Source organism: Montipora capricornis, chromosome 9, assembly GCF_036669925.1.
Source record: "Montipora capricornis isolate CH-2021 chromosome 9, ASM3666992v2, whole genome shotgun sequence".
NCBI lineage: Eukaryota > Metazoa > Cnidaria > Anthozoa > Scleractinia > Acroporidae > Montipora > Montipora capricornis.
In genome coordinates this window covers 16,798,663-16,813,067 of record NC_090891.1, presented here as the reverse complement: position 1 = coordinate 16,813,067, position 14,405 = coordinate 16,798,663, and the positions used below count along the sequence as shown (strand labels likewise).

Here is a 14,405-nt window from a genome sequence, read left to right as displayed (position 1 = left end):
CAAATGTAATCCCCAACTTTTTTCCCCAAAACGTCTTAACCTGTTCTTCAAATTTCCCGGGCAGACTCAGCTGATGATAGTGCCATGTGGGGTTATTAATTTGTACTTCAATGTTTTTAAAACGGACGTAATCATCATCATCATTATCATCATCTTCATGTTTATTGTCCTTGTTGTTGTTGATTTATTACTTTGCGTGAATTCGAATTCTTGTTTTTTCTTTTTCACTCAGATGTCTGCCCATCAGGATGGGGTTATTTCAATGGTTACTGCTACTTCTCAAGCCGAGCATGCTCCTCATGGCAGAGCGCTGAATCAAACTGTTCATCAATGAGTTCGAATCTGGTAACTATACACAACCACGAAGAAAATGTTTACGTCCAGCATCGCAATAACGGCGAGCGAAACTGGATTGGTCTGAATGATCGAAGTGTGGAGGGATCATTTGTTTGGACCAACCACGAATTGAGCAATTTCAGGTCCTGGGCGCCAAGGCAACCAAACAATTGGAGAAACGAAGACTGTGTGCACACTCTTGGCGCTAAACATGGTTACACTTGGAATGATGTGTCATGTGACAACTGTTACAATTTCACTTGTTTCAGAGGTACAATTATTCTTTCGCTTAGTTCAAATTTTACGCATCCCTCTGCTTTATTGTGCTCTTTTTAACGAGAAGCATAAACAATCCCAGAATTAAAATGAAGTAAAAAGAACGCGCTAGGAGCTTGGGACGTTATGCTATGACGCCGTTCACGTTTTTGTCTTCATGATTCCCCGAAAGGTGAGTTTAAGATTTTGTGAGATTGAAAAACAACTTAATAGGGCGGAGCTATGTTAGCAGGGGCGTACAGCTCAAATCCGGGAATCCTTATCCTTCGCAGGCATTAATTTTCAAAGTCATTATAAAATCGAGCCAAGTTTTTAAAATTTCTGATAAAACTGGTGTCTCAGTGTGTGAGTGTTTCCAGTATCATTTCATTAACCCATACAGGCCTGGCCAAACGGATCCAACATCATTCAACATTGTTGGACACTGTTGGCTTGACGTGGCAACGCGCGAATCAGATGCAACGAATAAACAATCAACACAATATCGATAGCAGCAGCGCACGCGCGCGTGCAACACTGTTGGATGTGATGGCCAAACTAATACAACACTTTTGTTCGCACCTTAGAACAAAAGAAACATTGGATGATGTTGAAGACGATGTTCTTCGGTCAACAACTTCCAACATCATGCGACATGGTGGCCAAACGAGTGCAACATGTCCAATTAAACAATGTTGGATGATGTTGCCTTCACGGCAAGAAATGTAATAGTGGACGAAAGAAAGCGAGACCCCCACACAGTGTCAGTCTTATCACCAGTCCCCCTGTTTCCGGTTATTTTATAAGGAAATGGTATGATGATGATGACCTTATAGAGTGTTTTCACGTGACGCCACGACGGCCATTTTGGTGTCCCTAAACAAAAAAACGGCGGCCATGTTGGTGTCTTCAACTAATCCTTCGGGAATTGAGCTCTCTTATCACGAAAACGTTTTCTTTTGTTTCGGTGCAAAAACAAGGTTACTGATCACATGCGTGAAAACACTCAAGAACAGATTTTGCGACGTCTTGCCCTTTGCTTGTACTGTAAACCCCTGTTTGTGTTGCAGCTTGCTGCAGAGAAAACTCGACAAATGGGTAAAATAAACAACTAACTACTGCATTTTTCTTTGCATTTACTTACCAAATTTCAAACTTTCCTCCCCTAGTTTGGAGCGCCTTTGGCGCTCGAAACATTCTTCGTGTGCGTACACCTTCAAAATCTCACGCTACGCCCCTGGTTAGGCCATTGTAAATTCCGTGGCCTCCGCTCGTGGCTCTGCTTTTACGCCTTCTTCCATCAACGACATTTCTCTCTTTTCAATTACGAACATGCACGTTTAATAGCCCTTCCTTTGCGGACAATGGAAAGTGAAATTTAGGAAACGTCAGATTTTTCGTCCGTATATTGAAGAGCTTCGATACAGACCAAATAATGCCGGATTTGAGTATGTCAGCAATTCGTTCGACCATTGACTTGCAAAGAACACATCGCTTAATATTTGTAAAATTACATTACTGCGAGGGTTAAAAAACGGGATGATTTTCGTTTTCAAGTATGACTAATACAAATCTATAACCGATAAACGAACAGGAAAAGGCGTTAGGTTGAAATTTTATCTAGTGAAGCTAAGAACTGTTCGAGATACTCTGGACGTCAAAATGAAAGATCTTAAGGCCGTTCGCGCTAATTGTTTGTGCGCAACGTTACTGCGCAGGTAACGCGACTGTAATATGTCACGCGTTACGTCAAGCATTAGTGAAACCTTGCAAAAACTGTGGAAGTCTTGCTCAGTGTTGGGCACATTTATTTCCAAGTCATCATGAAACGTTAAAGAGGAGTGAGCGGGAGGGTGGAAAGCTCTGGAAAAGGTACATGATCAAGTAGTGGCTGAAAGTTTGGAAAACTTGAGGACGAACCGCTGCATAAATTTAATGGGACTGTTTATTATTTTTTTAATGTTCCTATTACCTTAAGAACTTTAGTTCCAAATGAATGCATGTTTTTGAAGTTCTTTTCTTCTACTTTCATGAAAATTGAGCAGAATATTGTATTTTCTTTTTCGTTCACTTGAATAGTGCGGACCTACGGGGAAAAAGCAAGCGATTAAATTTCACAAAAACCACACTCCAGAAGATGAGCATGACAGCAATGGAGAGATATGATACAAAACACTAACCAAATGAAGATGACGCCTGCTTGAAATCTCGTTGCTATGCTCGATCCTGTCTTGGGTTCCAGTCTTTCCCCGACAAGTCACGCAAAAACGTGACAAACGAAATTTCTCAAGAGCTTTGCAACATCAAATCGATTTTACTCGTTTAGATCATCGGTGACCCATTATTTTTAAAGCATGAATCAGTTTTACTTTACTTACTATCTACAAAATATGATGAAATGAAAAAAATCACACAGTGGGAAGTTATCCATTTTTGTGATTTTCGATGGGTGAGCAGATGAGGCTACATCTCCTTATGATAAACCGATTCATAGAAATTAAAGCATTTTTTCACTGCCAGTTTCTTCGAAACAAAGTCGGTGACCCCCTATTTTTTTCCAATTTTGGAGTAAGTACTTTATGACCTAACTCTAGGCGAAAAACGAAGAAAATTTAACTGTACGAAGAATTTGGCGCGAACGTCCTTAAGATATCCGCTTCTTTATGGTAATAAAGATGAAAAAGTACCGCTGACTTCAACAGAAAAGAATTTTCCGGTAATGCTGAGCTTGAGTGGCTAGTTTTGCTTACTTGTGTTTTTTCTCTCTTAATTATATGAGTGTTCTATCAACTCTTACAATTCGTATGATGGTGTGAGGCTCGCCAGTACTCTTAAGATGTTCGTGGCATGGAAAGTAAGAGGGTAAAGAGAGGTAAGATAATTGAGGAAGATTGTAAGTGGGAACAGAGGAAAGGTAGATGAGGGACATATGGTATAAATGAAGAAGAAGCTAGAGAAGAGAAGAGAAGGGAAGAGAAGAGAAGAGAAGAGAAGAGAAGAGAAAAGAAGAGAAAAGAAGAGAAGAGAAGAGAAGAGAGAGATGTTTTAAAACATTTTAACGTAAGTGAATTTTACCAAATTTTCGTAGCTGTAAGATTGAAATCAAACATTTTAAAAAAGCGACACAACTTTTAAATTTGCAAGACATGTTTCGGATACTCAGTATCCATCTTCAGTTGAGGGATGTTTACAAATAAGTGACTTTATATAAAGTGGGTAACAGGTAGGTGTAAATTACAAACTGTAGAATAATAGTTACAAATCAGTGAAAAAAGGTTACATAATACTAAAGGCATACAACGGAGTGGGAGAATAAAAGGTGTGAGTACAAAGCTGTGAAAAATGTTGAATACAATTGTATTTATCATGGGTTACGTAACCTCCTTTGAGTGTTATGTGACACTTTGTCACAATGCTTCATTAGCGGGGCGTCGGTATATATATTGCGTTGTCTTCATTTGTATTCATTCGAGTCATACGACCGCCTCTTCGCCCTCTAAATAATGTCGGATAGAAGATTCCTTAAGCAATAGTGATTCTATCGTTAAGAAGCTAAAAGAAGAACCCAAATAAAAGCAGTTCTATTTCAATTCGGGCCGTGCGGAGAAGGTTCACTCGGCTTCCACAGCTCTCGGTAAAAGGAAGCTTGAAGTCGTTCAAGGTTACCTGGAAGAAATAGGTTCTGATATTAAGAAACGCAACAAACTTATCAGATTGGCAGATAAGTCCGCCGATGGCTGGGATTTGGTCTGCAAATTTAAAAGTTGCGTCGTTTTTTTTACGTGAATTTGTTTTCAAACTAGTTTAAAATAAAATGACCAATAATTTACCTTTAACATATACACTCTTGCTAAGCCATTGTCCTCATAAAATTGCAATCAGGGGACTAGAAATATGTATGGCATTTATGAGTCTACTGCCTTTTCCTCCTCCACCACAACCATATTAGATAACTTATGCTATCTTCAATGTTGATTTATTTGGCTAACACCTTCATTCTCTCTGCCCTTTTCGTTAGATATCGACGAGTGTTCTACCAACTCTCACAGCTGTGATGTCAATGCTGTTTGTAGTAATACCAAAGGATCATACATGTGCACATGCAAAAGCGGCTTTTCGGGCGATGGAAAAACATGTTCGGGTATGTCAAAACTCACATAGAGCAAAAATAAAGAAGACTTGGGACGTGCAAAAGTTTCGCACCAGAAGCATTGAAATGACGCTCGACATTTTTCAAACTAAAAAGGGAAACACAACGGCGGAAAAAGAAGAGGTGTCCTATAAAACTAAAGCACGGTGCCCCTGCAACCAAAAAAATCAATTGTTATTTTTATTTGGATTTCAAAATTATGTTAACTAAACACTAAGCGATCAAAGTTTTAAGTCTTGATTTCAAAAAGACACCTGTTTATTTTAACTGGAATTTTCCTATTTAATGGTCCGCCATTACTAACTTTAAGTTCTTTAGAGAGCTGGATAGAGGAGCAGATGACGTCAAAGGCTCACTAGTTTAAGAATGCCATACGTGTGTACGCCGCCGAATTGATATGAAGCTGCAGCACGGGATTGTTGGATTTCGTTCTGCATATATAATAAGCTGCATTCACACGCTGAAATTTTAAGCAAGTGAGCCTTTGACGTCACTTTTCTCTGGATCCAACCCTCTGAGGTCCATCGGTCAGTTTTGTACGCGAGTAATGGTGGACCGTGAAATCCAAAACTTACAATCAAAAGTAAACGGCCTTTGAATAAAAATCAAAGCTCAAAATTTTGCCAGTCAGGTGTTAGGCAAACTCACTTTCAAAATCTGAAGAAAATAAAGGAAGTTATTTTTTTTTTTATCACAGGGCACTTTAAATGCTCAATTGCTTGTTTACCAGTGTTCATGGAATGTCTAGTGCTGGTTGTTAATTGCCTTCCTGGTTTATTTGTACGATGATAATTACTCACGTCATTGCAAAAGTATTAATAGTAAATGCATAAAAGAAACGATAATTGGCAATGACAATTTAGTTGGTTCTTTATAAATTAATGTAGACCATCTTTTCTTTTTCTAAGTACAGTACTCACGAAAGTTTTATATCACGATATCAATTTGCAATCGAGGGACTGGAAATATGGATGACGCCTGTAAAACTACAGCCTTCCCTAACCCAGCGAAACCATCTTAAACAATGCATATACCATCTTTGTTCAACAATCTTGGTTTGCTTGGTGCATTCTATGTGCCTTTTTATATAGATATCGACGAATGTTCTACCAACTCTCACAGCTGCGACGTCAATGCTGTTTGTAATGATACCGAAGGATCGTACATGTGCACATGCAATAGCGGCTATTCAGGAGATGGAAAAGCATGTTCCGGTAAGTGAAACTGATGATGATGATGACCATGAACTGTATTCATGTGTCGATGTATTTAGCTGACGCTAGTTGGGGACACAACATAAAGATAAAATAAATAATGAATGCTATGATAACTAATAGATAACAAATAAGCTATAAATTATATATGCGTTTACAATATGCTAAAATAATCAAAACAATTCTATAAATACGGGCACGCCGTAAGAGGCACAAATTACGCACGCGGGGCAATTGTTGCCATTTATCAGTTCAGTAAGATCCTTACATCTAATATGAAACTTAAACCTAGATAGGCTGCTCGTTTCAGTCATGTTTTTATCTAGATTGTTCCATAAAAAGGGTCCAAGATATCTAAGAGAGTGTTTACTATACAATACAGAATCTAGGAATATCAAAATTTTGGTTTCTAAAATTATATTTACAAGACTTAGTACTGAAAATATCACAAATGAAATCAGAAACTAGCCTATACTTAACCTTGTACATGAGTATAGCTATGTCTTGCAATCTCCTATTAAGAAGGCTTGGTAGTTTAGCACGATCTAATAAGTTCATATACGTTTCTGAATATGAATTATAAACTATCCTTAGTGCCCGCTCTTGAAAACTCACATAAAAATTCACATAAAAAACTCACATAAAAATTGCAACTTACAAATGTTTTGCCCCAGAAGCACTGAAAGGACATCAGATAATGTTGAAATGAAAAAAAAGTAGGGTAAAGGTTTTGTTTACTTGAAATCTGATTTCATTAAAAAGCTGCCATCCCATAGAGGGTCCACAAATCCCTCCTTCCCGCCCATTTTTTCTTGTTAATGGCGCTGTCCCGTTCTTCTTCACTTTCAAATAGACATGGCATAATATTAAACTCTTCGTAATGGGCAACTTTGATGTTCATGATTCTCAGCATCTCCACTCAGTAGCTATAGTGAACTTAACTTTTTTTTTTCTGTTTTGCCTGTTCTTGCGTCCACGTATCAGTACAAAGTAAAAATTGTTCGCTTTGATAATCCTCAGTGTTTTTTTTTGAAAAAAAAAAAAAAAAACAGCTGGGTTAGGTAGTTGAATGTTGTTCGTGTCTCGCGATGCACTCACTGTGTGAATTGAGTCCGAAGTTTCTACTTCTTTAATTTTCTGAGCTGATAGTCTCCATCAGGCGATGAGGTCAATAGTCTGCGTATTATGGAAAATGTATACCATGGAACGAATCGGAGTATGTTGTTTGAGACCCGTCCTTGTGATGAAAACGACCAAAATAGAAATGCCGAAATAAGATGAACATTATACAAAGGTGATAAGTAATGGTAATAGGACTGAGTGGAGTCCAATTCAGTCTGTATTCATACGAGTGATAGTTAACAAAATCGCTAGAGTCCGATTTGTTTATCACCAGTGTGAATACAGATTGAATTGGACTACACGAAGTCCTCTTACCAATCAATAATAAAAATTAAAGAAAGGGAAAATTTGCCTTAAAATACTGACAAAGGAGGCATAAATTGTTTAATGTCGCTCTGAAAGAAAGAAAGCCCCAATTTAGGGGTAGGGTCGTAACTCTTGTTGAGCACTATATTTCATTGGCTGTATAGTGTCGTACTTCCTATTGTTTTCTGTGCTAAATCCATTGTTATCTTTGTTCGTTCTATTGTTCTTTTGGCCAATCCTGAAGCCCGTTCAATGAGGTACGACACGACCCCAATTTAGGAGTCTGTACACTGTTTGTATGGTTGTGATTGGTTGATTTAAACTACAACTTTAAAGTGCCCCTGTGACCAAAAAATCAATTCATATTTTTCTTTGGATTTCAAAACTATGTCAACAAAACACTAAGTGACCCACGTTTTAAGCCTTGATTTCAAAAAGACACCTCTTTATTTTAACTGTAATTTTCCTATTTAATGGTCCACCGTTACTAACATTATGTTCTTGAGAGAGCTGGATGGAGGAGAAAATGACGTCAAAGGCTCACTAGTTTAAGAATGCAATACGTGTGTACGCCGCCGAATTAATATGCAGCAGTTTTGGGCTTTCAGACTTTTAAACTCACGCTTTGCATATATAATAAGCTGCGTTCACACGCTGAAATTTTAAGCTAGTGAGCTTCTGACGTCACTTTTCCCTGGATCCAACCGTCTGAGGTCCAATCGGTCAGTTTTGAACGTGAGTAATGGCGGACCGTGAAATCCAAAACTTACACTCAAAGTAAACGGCCTTTGGATAAAAATCAAAGCTCAAAATTTTGCCAGTCAGGTGTTAAGCAAACACACTTTCAAAATCTGAAGGAAAAAAGGAAGTGGTTTTTTTGATCACAGGGGCACTTTAAATGTTATAGTCTTATTGAACTGTCCGAAAACAACTTGGCAAGTGAATTAGTGGCAAATAGGAGTTTTTTAAACCAATCACAGTGGAGGAAATCGTAATCTTATATGATTAAGGATCTCATCAAGGCTTTGGAAGCCATCTTCACGGGTTGGAAAACATGTGAGAGATAGCAGTGTTTGTATGGGAATCCGATGTAAAAAAACGTGAAAAAACCTTGAATGCAGAAAAAATTGTGAATGGTTAACTTAAGTTGCTAACCAGAGGATTTTACTGAGAAAATTTGAGGATACTACCTGCACTAGAATTGGCCCAGCGGAATTAAAAATTTTGCCATACAATTGCTTTAAATTTACGCTCAGTCAGACATGCGTCTGTGGGAAAAAATTGCAGACAAATGTAAAGGAAATTTTAAATTTTGCTGGGCAAATCCTGGTGCATGTTGGACTCTCAAATTCTTGTCAGTAAAATCGGACGGTTAGCATTTAAGTTTACCATTCAGAAATGTTTCTACATTCAAGGTTTTCTCAAGTTATTTTAACGAAGATTCCTTTAGAAACACTGTTATTTCGGACACGTTTGCCTATCCGTCAAGATGGGTTCCAAAACCGTGCCGGATAAGGTCTATGTCGTCTATGGATAAATTTGACAGACTTCTCTTCTTGTGCCATTGATAACTTGGCCAAAAAGGCGGTTTGCACACGAAAGAGCCATTTGTGTCAGTGAACGCTGGTTAATTAGAGATATTACGACAAAACAGAATTCCCGTATCCCGCTAATTTTCCCTCAAGATTCTCGGCTCCCTCTTGTTATTGAAATTCCCGTTTCCCGCCCTTGTTTTAAGCTCGCATCCCGAGTATCACCACAAAAGATAGCCAAATCCCGCATCCCGCCAAACCTATTGTGGACCCTCTCAAACTTCAATTAAAAAAAAAAAATCCTCGCTGTAACGCATATTAACTGCTACGGTTTTGGGTGACATTATCTCCACAGATATCGACGAATGTACCAGTGGATTACATAGCTGCCATCGTTCAGGGGCTACATGTACAAATACTGCTGGATCCTACAGTTGTTCGTGTGTAAATCCTTTCACTGGAGATGGAAGGACTTGCATCCATCCTGCGTCAGGTATCATTTGGGACTAGCTTGCATTGCTTAGACAAAGCAGTAGCTTTGGCGTAAAAGGCCATGTGTACCTGAAGAACCAAAAGACAAGTCAAAACTAAATTAAAGGCGTTTCGATTCCATAAATGTCAGTTTTGGGTCCGTAACAAAATATCTACTGTTTAATACCGCATACAACCTGCCAACAGCAAATTAAAGCGTAAGCGGTTTTATGAGCTAGAAACAGGCACCTGCCAAGCAACGCAAAAAACCGTTCATTTTGGAGAATTCCAATTCACATGCGCCCAAAGAAATCCTCCGGCATTAATCTCGATAAAATCAGATATTTTTCGCGCCAGCACTTATTCGCCCAAAACTCTCGAAACAATAAAATGCACTTTTTGTGCAAAGGTTTTTTATCTCGCTCAGATATCCGGATACTTCTTGTGACAATATGTACGTTCTCGTTGTTGAAATATGTGCTCACTTCCGCCTATCCGTTTTTATAACTTGGATAAATGGAGGAAAGTCGCAAAAGTCTGTCATCGAGGACTCTCCATGAGTGAGGTAGGGACCCAACCTAATTTACCGAAAGCTGATAACTTGATTTTCAATCCAATTAAGAAAACTCACTGTGATAAAATTGTTTTGAAAAACATATAATTTGAATTAGCGGAGACGGCAACGTAAGTGCACTTCGGTCTTTGGGAATTAGGTGAAGGTAAAGGTAAAGGTACACCCTCTTTAACGTCGGTAGGTCCTTTACCCACTACACCGAGGGTATTCTCCCAGGAACCCGACGGTGCGCTCGTTTTACCCTCCCCCCCCCCCCCCCTCCCCACCACCTTTCAATCAGTGCTCCGTTTTAAGGGTATTCAAAGCTACTTTAAGTACACTGAAAGGAAAGAAGTCGAAACAAGGATGTGAAATCCAGTGATCGAACTCGGGACCTCTTGCACCAAGGCCGCGCACTAACCGAATGTGCAAAACAGCGTCTTTTTCAAACAGTCCTCCCAAAAGCAATGGTTTTCGCTTTAAAGCACGCCCGTTATGCTTTCCTTTCCACCCTTCAGAAATTTGCAAGCAATTTTGGGATATCAAGAGGTCGCTCTGCATGGCTCTCCGTTAGTTATAAACCAATACATTTCACTGTTTGGGATCTGTTGTCAATCCAAATCAAATATTTTCCAGTATGTCATAAACGAAAAGTCACGGTAATAGACAGAAACCGACCAGCGAGCTTTGTCCTATTTATTCTAACTTTCAGTATATCCGTGACCACCGTGCGTGAGTGATAAGTCCCTGTTTCTTTCTCAGAATGCCAGAATTACAACACGTTGAGCAGTTTTGACAGAAAGGTAACATATTATAACAGCTACCACTGTGACAGTGGAATTGGTCCCGCGTGGTATCGATTTCAAGGTGCAGCAGGTACAAGAATGCCAACGTCATGTCCACCAACATATCGCTGTAATACTCATGCACCAGGGTGGCTAAATGGAGGGCATCCAAGTGTCGCTGACGGTCGAGTAAGCAAGACGGTATGCTTCCACTGGAGCGGTAGCTGCTGCCACTGGTCGACTACCATTAAAGTCAGAAACTGCGGTTCTTTCTATGTTTATTATCTTAATGGTACACCAGTCTGTAGTCTCCGCTATTGCGGAACTGACTAGGGCAAGTACCGTGTAACATTCACGAAGTTAATTTTTTTTCTTTTGGTATCAGTAGTAGACAGCCATCCTATATGTAAACAACGAATACTCAGATTTTAAGTAAAGTATAAGTAAGTATCATTATCATACTTGTGAAATCGCGAAAATTCAACTATGACTGGCGCCAATACTATTTTAGACCACATCGCTTTCGAAATTTGGACTGAACGGTTTTAAATTTCGTACGAAAGAAAGGTCCTCGGGAAAACAAAACTGCCATGAAGATAAACGACAATTATCTCCAACAGTCTTTTCTGAACTTCTTTTGCAGACCAGATCCAGAACTAGCTGTTACAATATAACAAAAAACATTTTGATCGATGTTAAGCTAAGTGTAGATTGCCAACGCCTAGGAATAAAGAACAGGTTATGTAACAAGTGACAGAATCATTGTATAGGGTCATGAAACCTGCAATTTCTGACCTCATTCCATACGAAGGCAGATATAGTTTGGGATGTGGGGTAAGGGAGTTGGGTGGGAGGCAGAAATCATGAGCACTGGAAGAGATAATAGAACCAAATAAATTTTCTGTGACAACATATTATATGCAACCCAAAGACTATTTTTACTGTGATCACACATCAAATCCACATCTGGCTCTTTCACTTTTGTTATCGAGGCTTGCCATTATTATCGTAACAAGTTACTCCTTAATTCTGGCGCGTTAATTGGTAACTTTAAATGTGATATTACAAAGTTTAATAACACGGGTGACAAATTACTCCTTAATTTTGGCGCGAAATCTCAGCGTTAATTTATAATTTCACATGTGAAAACGCTTTCCAAACTATTTTCAGTTTTTCCAAAATGTAAAATTCCGCGAAAAAAAAAGCGATAATTGAACCCAATTCAAATCCTTTGAGAAAAAGACGTTTTGTCCCAGGTATTGCCATATAATTTAAATGGGAATGGTAGATTATCATGAAAAGTGCAATACACAAAGAATCTTAATCCCGAGAGATTTGAATTGGGTACAACATTGGTTGCGGTCGCATTAGGGAGTTACCACTAGCGTTAAATCAAGTTTTATTGTTCAGTGTTCCCCTAGGGATTCAAAACACCTGTGAGTTGACACCTGAGTAGTGTCAACACTAGTGTTTTGTGCAGCAAAATGCCATGAGTTAGCCGAATTGGTCTCTTATGGGCAATAATGTCAATAAGATTTGATGTCTCCCACCAATGTGGCGCGGGTTCGATTCGGCGTCATATGTGGGTTGACTTAATTTGTTCTCTACTCTGCTTTGGGAGGTTTTTCTCCGGGTGGTCCCCGAGAACAGACCTCTGATGTGAGGTGTAGCTATATCTGTCGATTTGATTTGATTTCTGTACGGTGTCCCCAGTTACTAGTGCCTCAACATAAATACACTTGACTAAACTTAAATAAAGTTCATAAGTATATACTCACTCACTGATCTTGGTGTTTCAAGCAATCTGATTGGTTTACTATTGCAGAGAAATTGAGCTTTATTCACTCCCCACGGAGTGAATAATGCGTGATCCAAACAAAACAAAATCGGAAATGTTGAGAATACAAGATGATGCTGTGCTACAAAATACAAAGAGGGCCACATAATTTGGCCTGAAAGTTTTCAAAGGTAAGATAAGAGCTCATACGTTTTGCCAACCAGTGTTTCACTTCGTTTTTCCAGATAATTAAAAGTTAAACAATCTTCACGCCAACAATTTGTTTCACTAGGAGTAATTCTATTTTGTACTGCTGGTCGCCCAGCAAAACGAATTTGCTACTGAAATCGAGGAATTAAAAAAATGTTTAAGAAAGTTTGACATGGCTTCAAGGAAACAAGGCGGGTCATTTTACAACAAACCAACGCTCACCTCAATTAGAGCCGCCATGTGGATCCTTTACCAACTGCACTTTCAATTTCTATTTCAAACTGAACCTCTAGAACTTTGATCGAACGGTGAAAATGTTTTTAGATGCAGATTTAAACGGTGTTAAATGACCATTTTCCTTTTTGTGACGAGGATTTTAATGGAAGGTTATTTGGATTTGCCATGTTTGAAGCTTTTGTAAATACTCTCGCGCGTGCTTTGTGCCGCTTGCACGTTTTCCACGCATGAATTGAGATGTCAAATTTAAAAATCGACTTTGGATGGTTTTCTTCTGCAAATGTTCTTGAGATCACTTCGTGATCACCTCGATTTCAAAGAATAGTTGTTAATTATCATTCAAGTCTGAGACCTTTTACAGTATTATGGTATCCGTGGTCCCCTGCTTTACTGGTTTGAATCCTCCTTACTAACCGCACTCAGTCATTCGCTTGTGATGGCCAAAGTTCCAACATTTCGCCAGTGTCATCGGGAGTTCCGCAAGGTACAGACTTGGGTCCGCTACTATTTCTACTATACGTAAACGATCTGACCCGATACCCTTAAGTCCTCACTCAGGCTTTTTGCAGACGATGCATTATTATACAGTTTCATCTCAAATGAGGAGAATGGTGCTCACTGCAGGATGACCTACGACAACTAGAAATGTGGCAAAGCAAGTGGAAAATGGTATTCAGCCCCTCCAAATGTAAGACAATTTGCATCCACCGAGAAAGTACCCCCACAAAGAAAATACGTTTTGTGTGGAATCGAACTGGAATTGGTTGAATGTATTTCCTATCTGGGTGTATTATTTGAATGAAGATCTGAAGTGGTCCAAACACGTCACATCCGTTTCCGGGAAAGGGAGTTACGGTGGCTGAACACAGTTTTTGATACCTATGTTTCATTTACCTTTTTCTCTAAAACCCGTGTTGGTCGCCAAAAATGAGAGCAAGCAAGTTAACATGATAGTTAAGTTGACACATATGCCGTTGCTATGGTAACATGAATAAATGTAAATAGGCCATTAACATCGGTTTTGTTTATTGCAGAAAACCTAGTCGTCAGATTTTCTTCATAATTTGCATGCAACAAGCTTGTAACGATGCTCACAAGTTAATACTATTTTAGTAATAATTTGACAGAGAGATCTTTAATTATCCCTTGCTGAAGGTTCACTGGAATATATAGTACAATTTCCTCTGCTAAAGTTCAAATTTTTTTCAATAATCCAGTTACTTATTTCCTTAAGTATTTGCGTGCCAAATTCGTTAAATTCTAACGAGTGGTTCTCGAGAAATAGCCGTATTTCCGAGAAAGCTATTCTGCATTCAATTGCAATTTTCTATTTTACTACGCATACGCTACATTTACTGGGTTCTTTCGGTAAAAATGAAAAATCTGCGAATTGCGGAGTTCTTTGCATCGTTACCTTTTTTACCATACATTTCTCATAAAAGGCTAAAACCATCAGA

At 38.9% G+C, this 14,405-nt stretch overlaps 1 protein-coding gene across 1 annotated transcript in view; it reads left to right on the top strand.

Moving 5' to 3' along the window:
- LOC138015400 (uncharacterized) overlaps nt 1-11,641 on the top strand; it is a 48,641-nt gene extending 37,000 nt beyond the window's left edge. The window contains exons 13-17 of the mRNA XM_068862429.1: nt 233-607; nt 4,610-4,732; nt 5,833-5,955; nt 9,271-9,408; nt 10,702-11,641. Coding sequence (XP_068718530.1) covers nt 233-607; nt 4,610-4,732; nt 5,833-5,955; nt 9,271-9,408; nt 10,702-11,057 — 1,115 coding nt within the window. The 3' untranslated portion in view covers nt 11,058-11,641. The remainder of the gene's footprint in view (nt 1-232; nt 608-4,609; nt 4,733-5,832; nt 5,956-9,270; nt 9,409-10,701) is intronic.
- The last annotated feature ends 2,764 nt before the right edge of the window (nt 11,642-14,405 follow it).